At 41.2% G+C, this 13,741-nt stretch overlaps 1 protein-coding gene across 1 annotated transcript in view; it reads left to right on the forward strand.

Moving 5' to 3' along the window:
* The first annotated feature begins 917 nt into the window (after positions 1 to 917).
* Positions 918 to 13,741, forward strand: part of SLC44A5 (solute carrier family 44 member 5) — a 317,439-nt gene continuing 304,615 nt past the window's right edge. The window contains exon 1 of the mRNA XM_010963457.3: positions 918 to 1,048. Coding sequence (XP_010961759.2) covers positions 1,015 to 1,048 — 34 coding nt within the window. The 5' untranslated portion in view covers positions 918 to 1,014. The remainder of the gene's footprint in view (positions 1,049 to 13,741) is intronic.

Raw genomic sequence — 13,741 nt, forward strand, 5'->3', positions numbered from 1 at the left:
TGTGAGAGCGTGAACTTTCTTAAACCTTTCCCCACAGCCCCAAGGGACCTGTCCTGAGTGTTCGCTATTAAGAGCTTTAGGGCCTGAACTAGGTCATTCTTCCATGTGTCTGTCGCTGGACTGCCCCTGTAACTTAATTTCTCTCCTCTCCACTAACCTCTTTTCCTTCTTCCCTTCTCGGTTCCGGAAGGGCAGGGGCATCCGCCCGTCCCGGGGCTCATCGCCCGCCTGGAATTCCGGCTTGGTGCCCGGGACCAGGCTTTTTGTAGAGGACCGCGGTGGGGCCCGGTCTCGAGTGCGGGTGCCTGTGCTCTTACAGTCGGCCAGAGTTCTTGCTGGCTTATGGAGATGGGTGCCATTCGAGGGCCCACCCCGCCGTTTACATCGCGCCTTGCCGCTGGGAGGGGTCTTCGGAGGCCCGGAGGCAGGCAGAATGTGGGCCCCACCAGAGTCGGGCTGCTTGGCTTTCTCCTTTCCCGCCGCAGATGGCCTTGGGTCCCGGCTTTCCCGGCAGCCCCCCGCTGCGGCCACCGCCGCCTTCCCCAGGAACGGCTGCTGGATGAGGGCGCCGTGGTTGGGCTGGAGCTGGCGGCTCAGACGGGACACCAGGGGTGGGGAAGTGGGGGAGGGAGGGTGTGGGAAAGGGGGAGGTCAGCGCTTGGCGGGCACTCGGGGGACCCAGCGCTGCCCCCTCCAGCAGCAGGAGCAGTATAACGGCATCCACAGCTGCCGCCGCAGCCACAGCAGCCACAGCAGCGCGAGCGCGAGGCTCGCAGCGCTGCGCGGCGGAGCGCAGACGGGCGGCGGCGCCCGCCCCAGCCGAGCCGAGCCGAGCCGAGCGCCCAGCCAGGCAGTCGTCGCCGCCGCCTCGCAGATGCCATCACAGCAACAAAGAGCTTGCTGAGCCGAAAGCCGAGGCGAGAGCTCGTCTGGAAGCCACGGCGGGGGCTCCCGGGACTGGGCGGCAGCAGGAGGAAGCGCTCGGGGGGCCTGGGGGAGGGGAGGGGGCAGAAGATGGCCAAGAAGAGAAAGCCGCCCAGCATCAAGGGTGAGTTCCGCTCCATTTCCACCTCTCTCCATCCCACCTCCTGCCCGCGCTCTGCCCCTCTGGCTGTCCTGTTTACATTCAGGCTCTGCCAAGTGGAAGGCTGCGTGCTGGGGAAGAGTTTGCCTTTTCCGGTAGGTGGGGAGACCTCAGCACCGCTGCACCTCTCTTTGCCTCGGCGGTGGAGGGGGTTGGGGTGGGGAGACTACGACAGGAGTTTGTCCCCTTTTTGTAACCTGGGGAAACCTGGAGACTCTTTCTCTACCTCATCCCTTTCCTACTCCACAAGCACCTTCCTCCCTCAGGGCAGTGGGGAGAACAAGCGACTCTCGGCTCCTAGGGTCTTAACCTTTTAAGAATCAGTCTCTCTCTCTGTCTCTCTGTCTCTCTCTATATGAGTGTGAGAGAGTTAGTTTTTCATGGTCTCTGTTATTCCCTCCTCCCTCCGTCCCTTCATTCCAGGGTAACAAGTTCTGCATCCATTTTCCCAGCCTCCATCCTTAGGAGGAGATACGAGCTGCATGTACAGCTCTCCTTTTCCCCAACGGTCAAGGGGACTTGCTACTGGCCGGCTCCCTGCAGGCTATTTCTCCCTTCCCGACTTGCCTAGGCTGGCGGTGACTGGCTGAGCAGGACCCCTGTTGCTCCTTTGGAACCAGGGCTTCTAAAGTTGGAAAGTTCAGGGGAGAGAAGCGCTGGCAGGAAGGACACGGAAGAGCTTGTTGCTGGGGTGACTTCAGGCATCGCGGCGTGGTCGGGAGCTGGACTCGGGAGGGAGCCTCCTGGGCAGAGTCGGGCAGGGGGGTGTCCCCAGGACTCGCACTGCGCGGCGCATGGGGAGCAGGTGTACCGGCCGCGGGCATCCGCAGCGCGGACTCGCAGAGGTCGCCGCTCGCCGGCTCCCTAGAGCTCCCGCGCTCTAGCTGGGGAACCAGCAGCGGCCGAGAGGTTGTCTGCAGCACTGCAGAGAGGTGGAAGCCAGCTCGACACCATGCGCGGTGAGCAGGGCTGTGCGCGGGGGCACTGGACTTGAGCTTGGTTGGGGAGGAGGAAGGAGCGGCGTTGGAAGTTGGATTTCGATCCAAAGGATCTGATGGCCTGGGAGGCGGAGACTTACTGCGCCTTGGGATTACATAAAATAGGACCATACTCCGAGATGCGAAGGGGTGTACTATTTATTGCATGTATAGGCTAGGTTTACAACAGCGTGCCTGGCTTTGGCGTGCTTTTAGCTTTTTTCCCTAAGTCTTGCTTGTGAGAGCTTAGCTCCACTCTAGAGGTCACTAGGGGGACACAACTTTATCTTGGTGCTTCAGCTTGCTTTTTAATTGCCCCGGAGTACTCAAATCACTAATTGGAAAGGGTTTCAAACCGTGATCCTTAATCTTTTGGAAGGCGTTATTACAAAACACTCAGGATTTCCTGTTTGAAATCATCGTATATGTATAATAATAATTTTATTGCAATGTATTTCCTTAAAAATAATACAGCTCCTTAAACCTGATTTTTTTTCTCTCCTAGTGAATTAGTACATATTTATAGTGGTAGGCGACTAAAGAAAGAATGAGTGAATATATTCATCTACGAAGTTTCCTTATTATACTCTCAAAGAATTAGTCTAAACCCAGATTGACAGGGTGCATTAGCTGCACTTTTGGTTCGCTCCTTTTTTATGGAACCATATGGCACGATGAATGAAACAGAAGGATTGGTTTTCAGCACTGCTGATGTGGCTATCCATTGGCAGGAATACATTTCATACCCACCCCAAACCTTGCAGATTGTAAATGGTCCATGAAGAGTGGAAAAAATTTTACAGTTTTACAGTACATGCTAGCTGGAGACAATCTTACCCTGAAATTAATCTTGGTAGAAGCACAAAGATACAAAGGAGACCAAATTAATGAGAAGTGAACTAGTGTAAGAGATTTGATTAAACAGTTACCTCCTTATTACTCCCCCTCAAAAACACCAAGAAGTTTTTGATTTGTATGCCAAGACAGAATTGTGTGTATTTTCTTAAATTTAACTTGATAGTGAAAAAATTGAAGAATAGCAATTAATAGAATTTTGTCATTTAACAGTTCTTCTGGAAGAGTTAACAGTCAAGCTTTCCTAAGATATGTGGTCTCAAGAAATTTCATTGCAGTTCCTTAAAAATAAGGTTTTCTCATACTACATATTTTTCTCAAAAGTTATGTTATTTAGCTCTTACTGAGTTGTGTTTCCCCCCCCCCCACTAATGTTTCTTTCTTTCTTTCTTTTAAAACCAGGTTACTTAATATTTCTTAGAAGCAATGATACCTTAAAAATAATCTTTGGAGTTTGCCTTTAGCAAAGCACAGTTAACTGTGATGTCTTATAGATAACAAAAGCAATTCCAGGGAGTTGCAATCCATTGACTTGTCTCAATTTTGCCTTTTAAGAGGAGAGCTCTACAAAAACATCTGACTGCAGGCTTGCTGAACTGCTCTCAGACATATGCTTCTAAGCTACAACCAACTAAACAGGGACTGCCTGGTAGAAAACCAAATTGCTAAATTACTAGGGGTTTTTTTGTTTGGTTGTTTCCTTTGTTTTTTGGCAGTCTGAGGTGAACTTTGCTGGATAATAAACTACAGGTTTAGCAATATTGCAGCCTGTGTTATTCTCTTATGAGAGCTGTTTCTCTGCTTAGCTACACTGCATGCAGGGAGAGCTCATTGGTTGGAGCATGTGACAGGCAAGTTGCTCATTGGCTTCTAGCAATAGGTACTACACATCCAGAACAGCTAGAAATTGGCCAAAGGGAAGTGCAGTTTCTTAATGTTGACAGCAGAATAAGATGAGTTGGCAGCATTTCTCAAGGGATACTAACATTCACTTGTGATACCTCATCAAAAGGACAGCTTTTCAGAAAGGCAGATAGAATATTTATCAATCTAATGTTTACAATGTTTTAATGAAAAAAATGCTGTAGTCCGTGATCAACAAAAGTCTTATAAGCACAAGTTAGTTATGTTAGTTATAGTGATATTAATACTCCCTCTTCCAGTATTAGTACAACAAGGATTTCTCACTTAATTACTGAAGTTTAAAGGTTAAGTTATGCTTGGATTCATCTATTTATGCATTTACTGAGTGATACTTACTGAGCACTGAATATGTACTAGGTTCCATGCCAAACACTAGAGATGCAGTGATAAAAGTGATAGACAGCGAAGAGTACACCAGGAGGGCCCCTTGAAAGAACAGGCAGACAAATGCAAGGACAAGAACATCTCACAGTGATCAATGCCATGAAGAAAATAAAATAAGGGTATGCTAGAAAGCAAATGTGGGGTTACTTTAGATTGTCTGAAGAGGTGACATTTAAGCTGAGGACCAAATGGTGAAGAGTAATTTGCTTGCCAAGAACTGGAACGTAGACCTTAAGGCTGGAATGAGGTTGCAGCTTGGCATGTTCAAATACAGAAGGAAGGCCAGTTTGGCTGGAGAGTACTGTGTGAGGTAGAGAGCGGTAAAAGGATGCCAGATCTTTTTGACCCTAAACAGGAGTGTAGATTTTATTTTTAGTGTAGTGAGAAGCCAACTGGAAACCCCTCAGATGTTTAGGATTACTTTCCTATCCTTGAGGATGGTTTGGGGAGCGCAGATTTCCTACATCAATCCTTAGGCCAAGTAAAGCCCACCCAGGGGACTTCACTTTTTTTTCTAAACAGTTTAGCTATATTCATGTATCCCCTCTTACTATTCACCAGAAGACCTACAATTTTGGGGGCTGAGGTGTTGATAGCCTTTCTAGGAATACCTGCTTAAAAAACAATTCTAAAGAGAATGAGGGTTAATTCAACATTTTAGTAAAGATGATCAGGTTAGTCATCCCCTCCCCACCCCCCATCACCCCCTTACCCCCACCAGCAAACTTCTCAAAGCAAGCATGTTTTAGGAAAACAAATGTAATGGTAGAAAGGAGGATTCGAAAGAGTCTGGAACATCACTGTGCAGTAGGCGGAATGTGGAAGGCAGCATGAGGGGCTCCTAGGTAACGGAAAGGGGTCGGTAAAAGAAGAATGATGCTGGGAAAGGGGACAGGGGAAAGCCTCGAAGACAACATCAGCCAATTCATGATTTTGCCAAGAGGCAGAAGCCTGATGTGAGAGTGTTCCAAGAGAAACACTCTAATTCAAACACAAAGGAAGTTCAAATCAAGGTACCTTTATGCTTTTGACGGATTTTTTCACTTGGGAAACATTTACAGCAGTAAAATCATACAGGCTTTTAAAACAGTTCTTTGATTTTACTTAATCATTATTAGGTTGTTCTGATGGATTATAAACCTCACAGATGAAAATAATATGAAAAAAACTGATGATAAAAGCTGCCATTTGTTGGAGGAAGCTAGTTAGCAGGGAAATGATACTCTTGGGTCTCTAGCTCGCTGGGGCGATATTGGCTCAGGCGGGGGGAATGGGGTCTGTTGGATGATTTTCTGCCCCCTAAGCATTTGTGGCTAGAAGGTGCCATGATATTTTGGGGAGATACAAATAATAATTTTAAAGCTCTCCACTGCCTCTCCCACCTCAAAACTGCTTCTTTGCCAAGGATTAACAATGAAAAATATATTAAGAATTTTTGTAGCTTTGGGGCTTTGTTGAGTCCCCCCCACCCCCACTTTCTTTGTACTCCAAGTGTCTCTTTTGAGGGTGGCAAGGCTGTTAGTACCTCAGAGATTATGTAACTCAGCATGGATCTGGCTCACTAAGGAGTGATGTTGGAACACAATGTGTTTATGACATCAGCTTTTTCTCCCACAGCATTGAGAGTCATAATACGTTAGAGTTAGAAGGCTCAGTGTTCACAGACTTAGTGGAGGAATGCTTCAGTAAGAGGTGAGTGATGCTGCCGAATGTGAATAGTCTATGTCTCTAAGGAATTTGGTCAAGTTTATTATTTGTAAATACATTTTATATATAAGTCAACATATGCTTATATATGTGTGTCTTGATATACATGTAAACTAGAGCTCAATTTCCAACTTATATTCAGACTTCACTCTTTATACACGTGAGTGTGGTAATATCTGCTTTTCTATATAAAGAAATTGAGATACCAAGACATTAGGTACTTTCTTGAGGTCTAAGGATAAATTATGTACTGTGGGTAGAAGCATAACCAAGCCCCCTGACTCTTTCTCCTTTGTCTACATTCAGTATTTTAATCTGTTTACTTTCCTGAAGGTCTATCAAGTCTAACATAGAAAGGTAGATCAATTTTTTTTCCTGCTGAATTAAGATGATGATCTTCTTTCCTCAGAAATGTCACAGCTTTATTGTTTGTGATCCACTTTTAAAATTAGAAATACTTGGCTAACCAAAAGTAGGCTAACTGCTCACAGATGCTAAAGTGATATTGTGCAGAGGTCGTAGGGCTCTCTAGAGATGGGGAGGCAAGACAAGGTGAACGAATATTCTCACTTTCTGAAGTGGTCTAAGTGGGAAAAGATGCATCTGGGTCAACTCTGAGGCGGACTGGAATTATTTTGCCACTCAAGTGGTAAGCCGTTTGACTGCTGCGGTAGTCAGCTTTTAAGATGGCTTCAATGTTCTTTGCCTACTGGTATTCATACCCTTACATACTCCCCTCCCTCAGTGAATTGGGGCTGACCTATGTGACCCGTGGAGTACAGTAGAAGGCTATGATGTATATAAAGGCTTTGTGGCTTCCGCCTTGTTCTTGTGTATCTGGTACTCTCTTATATTGCTTACTTTGGGGAAGAGCTGCGGTGTTGTGAAAACACTCAAGCATTCCTGCGGAGAGGCCCATGTGGGAGGGAGCTGCGGCTTCCTGCTAACAGCCAGCTCCAACTTACCAGCCATATGAGTGATCTGCCTTAGAAACAGATCCTCTAGCCCAGTTAAGCCTTCAGGTGTCTGTAGCCTCAGCCAACATCTGACTGAACTTCCTGAGAAACCCTAACCCAGAACTACCCAACTCAGCTGCTTCTGGATTGCAAAAATTGTGAGAGATCATCAGTGGTTACTGTTGGGCTGAGCCACCAAATTTTATTATACAGCATTAGATAATGAATACATCTGTGGTTCATTATTTTTGCACCTCTGTCTTGGGAGATAGGGACCCTCTTATTGGCATGTAAATATTAGGAAAGAAAGGTGTGTGTGAAAGAGTATTTTAAAAAAAATCTTCCACTACAATGGGATGAATTTACTTATTTATACAATTACTCCAGGGTTTCCCCTGACCTATCTGCCACTTCGAGGCTCCTGAGAATAAAAGAACACTGTAATTTACATTCATATCCCACACATTCTGGTATCAACAGTATCGCTCACTCTGAATTAAGCTGTTTTTTCCTTTTTATCCACTGTTCTTGTCCTTTCCCTCACACTTATTTTGTTTGGCTGCAGAAAAATGTCATCGCATTCTTTTCCCACGGCAATGACATTGACTCTGCTGACTTAACACCTTTACTGTAGTGAAAGAATGTCTGTGACTAAAAGGGGAACATTATATTGTTTAAAGAAATCTTTGGTCGTAAGTAAACGTGTCCAGGGATACCTTAGCTGTGTGAGGTAGGACAGACTTGAAGTTATAAAGAATAGCATTGGAATCCATCCCTCCCCTTCTTCTCAACCATTAAGAAAGACTTACATTAAAATGTAAACCTTGTAAAACTGTCTGGAAATTCTGCATTGAATAGTTATCACACTTCTCACACATAAACTTTATTTAGTAATCCATGGGAATGACACAAAAGCAAAAAGACATATGCTCCAAGTGAATAATTCTAAGGCCAAGAATGGTTATGTTTTAACCTCTGTAAATTCTCACTAGCTGACTCTGGATTCATGCCCTAAGTATGATGAAGAATAAACAAATTAGTAGACCGTGTGTATGTCTAAATGGGTCAAGAGAGGCACGTAACCTATTTAACCTATTTGGGAAACAGATCGTTTTCAAGTTTTTAGCAGCATTAAATGATTAAAAGTATATTAATTGGAAATTACTTACTAAAGCAAGTCTGAGGAATTTGAATGGCGATATTTTTAGCTAATTGCTTATTTTATATTAAAGAACTGGACTATCTTTTGAACATTTAGAACTTTCATGAGTTTAGACTTCCTTTTCTTCCGTTGGCCCTATTTAGTGTGGGTTTTATGCTGCATCTTGTATTTCTGAAAACTAGTTTTTTGCATATACTGAGGGTGAAGAACCTTGAAAACTGCCACTGGCTGACCCGTGGCTCAGTAATCATCAGTAAGACTGTTGGAGTTAGATGGTGTCCTTGAGTAACTTTATGGGAGGGCTTTTTGTGAGAGATGGCCTGAGTAAACATGTCGTCTTTTCGTTTCTTTAGATATGCTAAAATTTCTTCTTGGAATCAGCCAGACCCTGAGCTAGCTCTTTATCTAGCTTGTGTTATTTTGGTCCCCATAGACGTGTTTTTGCTGATTTGTGTTTAGCTGTTGTAACACTGACTGGCACTGAGAAACTTAACATCATATTAAGTTCAAGGAAGTTGTTTCTCGTGCTGATCACTATTTTATGAAGTATCTGCATTATGAATACCTGATGGAGAAGTTTCTCTGAAATGTCACTAGCTAACAATAGACAAAGTGCATCATGGAGCTCACTGAGTTTCTCACTATGAGTAGACAGCTAGGAAGCTCAGAACTGAGAAGAAGCCCATTTCTTGCACAAAACTATCATAAGTCATACATTTGAGGATTGATTAATTTTGTTTTTCATATCCGTATTCTTCTTTCCCCTCATTGTCTCACTTCGTATACTTTGTTTTGTTGAATTATATGTATTTTTATAAGCTACTTTAAATCTCATTTAAACAAGGTTAATTATAATCAAATTGATATTGGCTAAGTCTGAATTTACAGAAATTTAATAATCTACTTGAAGTTATAAACTAGTAAGTTGCAGAAGCTTGCATTTAAACCTAGATGTAGCCCCAATCAATTTTTTTTTACATACAATAGAAAATTAAAACAAATAAGCCAACTTTTTATTTGCAGGTCAACCATCTAGTTTTTGTTCATGTATAATTTCCCATAGTTGAGATTTTATTTAATGTCACCTTTATCCACCTGGTTGCACAAGCTGAGAATCTGGAGTTGTCCTTGACTCTCTCTCAGAGGCCTCTTCTCAACCCTGGTTAAGTTGGCCATTACTGTCGTTCCTAACTTTGTACTTGTCTTTACCTCCACTGCCACAGACGTAATTCAGTGCTCATCATTTCTGGTATCAATTAGAACCACCTATACACTAACGGGTATCTTTGCATTAGGTCTTAAATCACCTCTAATTTATTTTTCACATAATTGCAAATATGATACTCCTGACAGGCAAATCTGATCATTTCACAATCCTAAAATAACGGCCTCCATTACCTCTACCCAGGACAAAGATCAAAATTCCACAGCAAGGTATACCAGACTCTCTAGGATCTGACCCATGATTACCTTTCCAGCTTCATTTCTCCCACTTCCCACATCCACCCTAAACTTGATGATCCACCATTCTAATACTGCGGAGCCACACACACTCTTTTATGCTTCTCTGCCTTTGTGACACTGTGTGTGTGTGTAAAATGCTGAAAATTCCTTTTTATCCTTCAAGCCTCAGCACAAATGTCACTACTTTCTATGTAAAATTTTCACCATCTTCTCTGACACTCTCCACCCTGCTCCCGTTCCTCTAAGCACAGTTAAGCACTTCCTTTTTGCTGCTCCCTTTGCATCTTGCACACACATCTATTACTGCTCCTATATTGATTTAAAATGTTGAGTTTAATAGTCCATTTCCTTTCTCAGTCTGTGTGTCTTTAGTCCTACGATTGCCCTGAAGCAAAAGGAACCGAAAGAAAGCCTGACAGGAAATCAGTCGTTGGTTAACATTGCAGGGTCAAAGTATTCCTGGAGCTTACCCCCACCTCTCCTGGTTCCAGTGACACCATAGGGCAGCTTTAGGCCAGCCAGTCTGTGCTTGGTGCCTGAGACAACAGTGCCCTATGCTCAAACCAGCATCCTAGAAACTCTCTGTTCTTTCCTAGGGTTGCTTCCAATCTTTCTGCATCTTGCATGAATTTCCCTGGGTCAAACCTAACTCTGTCTAGGTTATCATGTATATAGAATTGGACCTGAGTTTTATGGGATCGCAGCAAGAGGGGTTTGCCCTGTGTGTGTTTGTTGTCCACTCCTCTAGGTCTCTTCATAGATGCCCACTACTAGGCTATGAGCTCCCTGAGGGTCCTGACTGTGTGATATTTATCCTTGACTCTCAAATGTTTAGTATAATTCTGGGTTTCTCACAGATACTGAATGAATATATTATTGAATGAATCAAGCATATACATTTCTCTATATTTTATTCACTCTTCATAATTTTAGTTTTAATGTTTGATAATATTTAATTGCATTGCTTTAATATTCTGAGCACAATTACCTAAATCTTCAAGGTTTTCTCTGCAAATATAATAGTGTAATGAACATCTGTGTATGTATGTTTATTGTGTTGAACCATCTCTTTAGGTTAAAGAGACACAGTAGCATCTGAGTCTAACAGTTAAGTGTGGTCCATGAAAGAGGAAGTGAATTTGTTATTAATGTATCGAGGGACTTGTACTGATTGGATATTAGAAGATTTGATGTTAGCTGTAAATCATAGTAGTATTATCTTATAATAGCATTATAAATTCTCAGGAAGTTTGCTAGAAAGCCTAGAGTCAGATATGTAATAATTGCTTTAGTTCTAACAAAAAGGTACAGAAGTGATTCTAAATTATTTTGTTTTGGCTGGAACCCCTAAGGTTTCTATTCCAAGTACTCATTTTTCCGTCCTGTTCTTCCTTTATTGATGGTACATTTTCACATGAATATAAAATTGAGCTGTAAATATACTGAAAATAGAGACTACTAAGTCTTTATCTTGATGCCTAGCACTTAATAAGCGTTCAATACTAATTTGTTGAACGAAAATATGAGTAAATTTAAAGACACAGTTCTTTTAAGATGATAAATGGACTAGAGTACCACCCAATGAACTGGAACCTATAAACCCATAGGTACAGCTCAGAACAGGTGTTGCTTCTTCCTGTAGTAGGAAGAGTTCCCAGACTATACCTGAATAATCTTACAACATGTATTTCTGAATAATCAGGGGTTGACTATTATTATTTCTATTTCTTCAAAATTTCAAATAGGGAACTGCTCAACTCACTGAAAGTTTTTTTATTATAGAAAAAAGTTAGTTCCATGATCCACAGGGAGTAAGTAACTTCTGGGTCAGGGCCTTTGAGATGTTTTTGAAATACTGAAATCTGGTAAGCTTGGTTAGGAAAGTTCCGCTTAAAAAATATAGGCAATGGGTTAGGGGCGGTGAATAAAGTTTGAAAGGCTGCCCTTAGGCAGTGTCTTTTTCCAGAGAATACATCACTGTCACCTAGAAATAGTCTTTAGTTAGTTGCTAATAAATGACTTTTCCACATTCAGAATCTTTAAATCTCATTACTCTAGAATTATATACCTGGGAAGATATTTTCTCTTTCCTCCCTCCCTCTCTTTCTACCTTCCTTCCTTTGTTATAATTATTTTCTTATTTTGGATTATTCTTGTTTAACACAAAGTAATTTATTGAAAATGGTTTCACTAAAAATTGCAGATATATAATATCAAGGATAACTTTAAAGATTGACAAATGAATTTATGTATTTGTGTTCATCTTGTATGTTTCACTGAAATCTGGGGCAAAATATTTTACCTTGAAAAGCCAACTTGATTTTTAGGTTATAATTAACATTGTGAGTTTTATCATCTTTACTTTTTACTAAAATGATTTAAAAGAAAAAGGTACCATGGTCCCTCTACTTGTTTCTGTTGCATTACCAGCTTTCTTCCAAGGCATAAGACCTTTATAATTGTTAACTCATTAATCTTCAAGAGGTAGGGAAATCTTGCAGAAGTTATTTTTCCCAATTTCTAAAGATGAGGAAGCATAGAATCTTGTTGCTTACTATCATTTCCATATGACTTGATGAATTCACTATAATTTTTAATGTCATTTTCTAGTTGACATATGAACACTTTAAAAAGGTTGACTTATGTATGAAGTATTATTAAGATGGAAATTCAGCTTTTCTAACTTTTAGTCCTATTATTTTTTTACCCTGTAGGCAGTCAGATACCATGCTACTAGATGAGGAAATTCTATCTTTTAACATTTCTTTTCATTTGCAGACACTAATGACGTTGGATCTGGCTTTGAAGATTCTAAAGCTGTATTTAAACATGTTATGTTTTTCCTTTTTGGAACTTCATTTTTTCATTTCAATTTTTCAATATTTCCATTTATGGTATCATTTTTTCTTTCCCTCTTTAATACTGTGTGAAATTCATGTGACTGGGGTTCAGTATATTTTAAAAATAATGTTACTTGAAATAGTCATCAATATAAAAATTTAAAATTCTGAGATGGTTTCCAACCAATTACTGATTAGCAAGCTGTGATATGTAGTTAGAAGTCATTAGAGTTAAAAATCCAGTATGTTAAAAGTGGCAGAGACTTTAGAGATGGCTTAGCTTAATTCCTTTTGCAGATAAGTAAACTTAGGCTCAGAGAGGCTAAAATTACTTTTCTGAAGTTACACAGCCAGAACTTGGGCAAGCCTGGATTAAAATTCAGATCTGACTTTTAGTCCAGTGTTGCTTTTTACTGCATGCTCTGGAATTGGCTCTATTGTCTATGGATGACGTGGCAGAGGGAGCAACAGAGGTCTTCCACTTATGACCTGAATTAAAGTATTGTTTTGAGTGTGTGTGTGTGCGTGTGCGCGTGTGCACACACACATGTACACAGGTGTGCAGTTCCTCCAAATTTAGTGTTAACAGAAGAAAGGTGCCTTAAATTTTCTTACTCATGCCTTAAATCTCAACCTGAAACTTCGTTGGACAGTCCTTCTTGTCAATACTTACGTGTTTTCATACCTCTTTGTGTTTCACTTGTTATAGCATTTATCAAACTATATTTTTAAAAATTGCAGTGTAGTTGATTTTACAATATTTCAAGTGTACAGCAAAGTGATTCAGTTCTATATAAACATCTATTCTTTTTCAGATTCTTTTCTATTGTAGGTTATTACAAGATACCGTATATAGTTCCCTGTGCTATACAGTAGGTCCTTGTTATGTACCTATTTTATATATAATAGTGTATATCTTTTAATCCCAAATTCCTAATTTATCCCTTACGTTTGGTAACCGTAAATATGTCTGTGAGTCTATTTGTAAGTCTGTGTCTAGGAGTCTACTTCTGTTTTTCAAAGTGTATTTTTTTAAACTGAAGTATAGTCAGTTTACAGTGTTGTGTCAATGTCCGGTGTACAGCACAATAGTTCAGTCATACATATACATACACATATTCATTTTCATGTTCTTTTTCATTATAGGTTACTACAAGATAATTGAATATAGTTTCCTGTGCTATACAGAATAAAACTGTGTTCTAAGTGCATGTATACTTGTCTGTCTTCTCTAGTAGACAATAAAGGGCATGCCTTGCTCACAGGTGTACCTTTGATAGTAATTAGCACAGTGCCTTGTTTACGCTTAGTGCTCCACAATTATTTGTTGAGGAAATGAATAACTATTATCCTTTTTTAAAAAGGAAAACATTATGGAGTAGGTATAG

This window comes from Camelus bactrianus, chromosome 13, assembly GCF_048773025.1.
Source record: "Camelus bactrianus isolate YW-2024 breed Bactrian camel chromosome 13, ASM4877302v1, whole genome shotgun sequence".
Taxonomy (NCBI): domain Eukaryota; kingdom Metazoa; phylum Chordata; class Mammalia; order Artiodactyla; family Camelidae; genus Camelus; species Camelus bactrianus.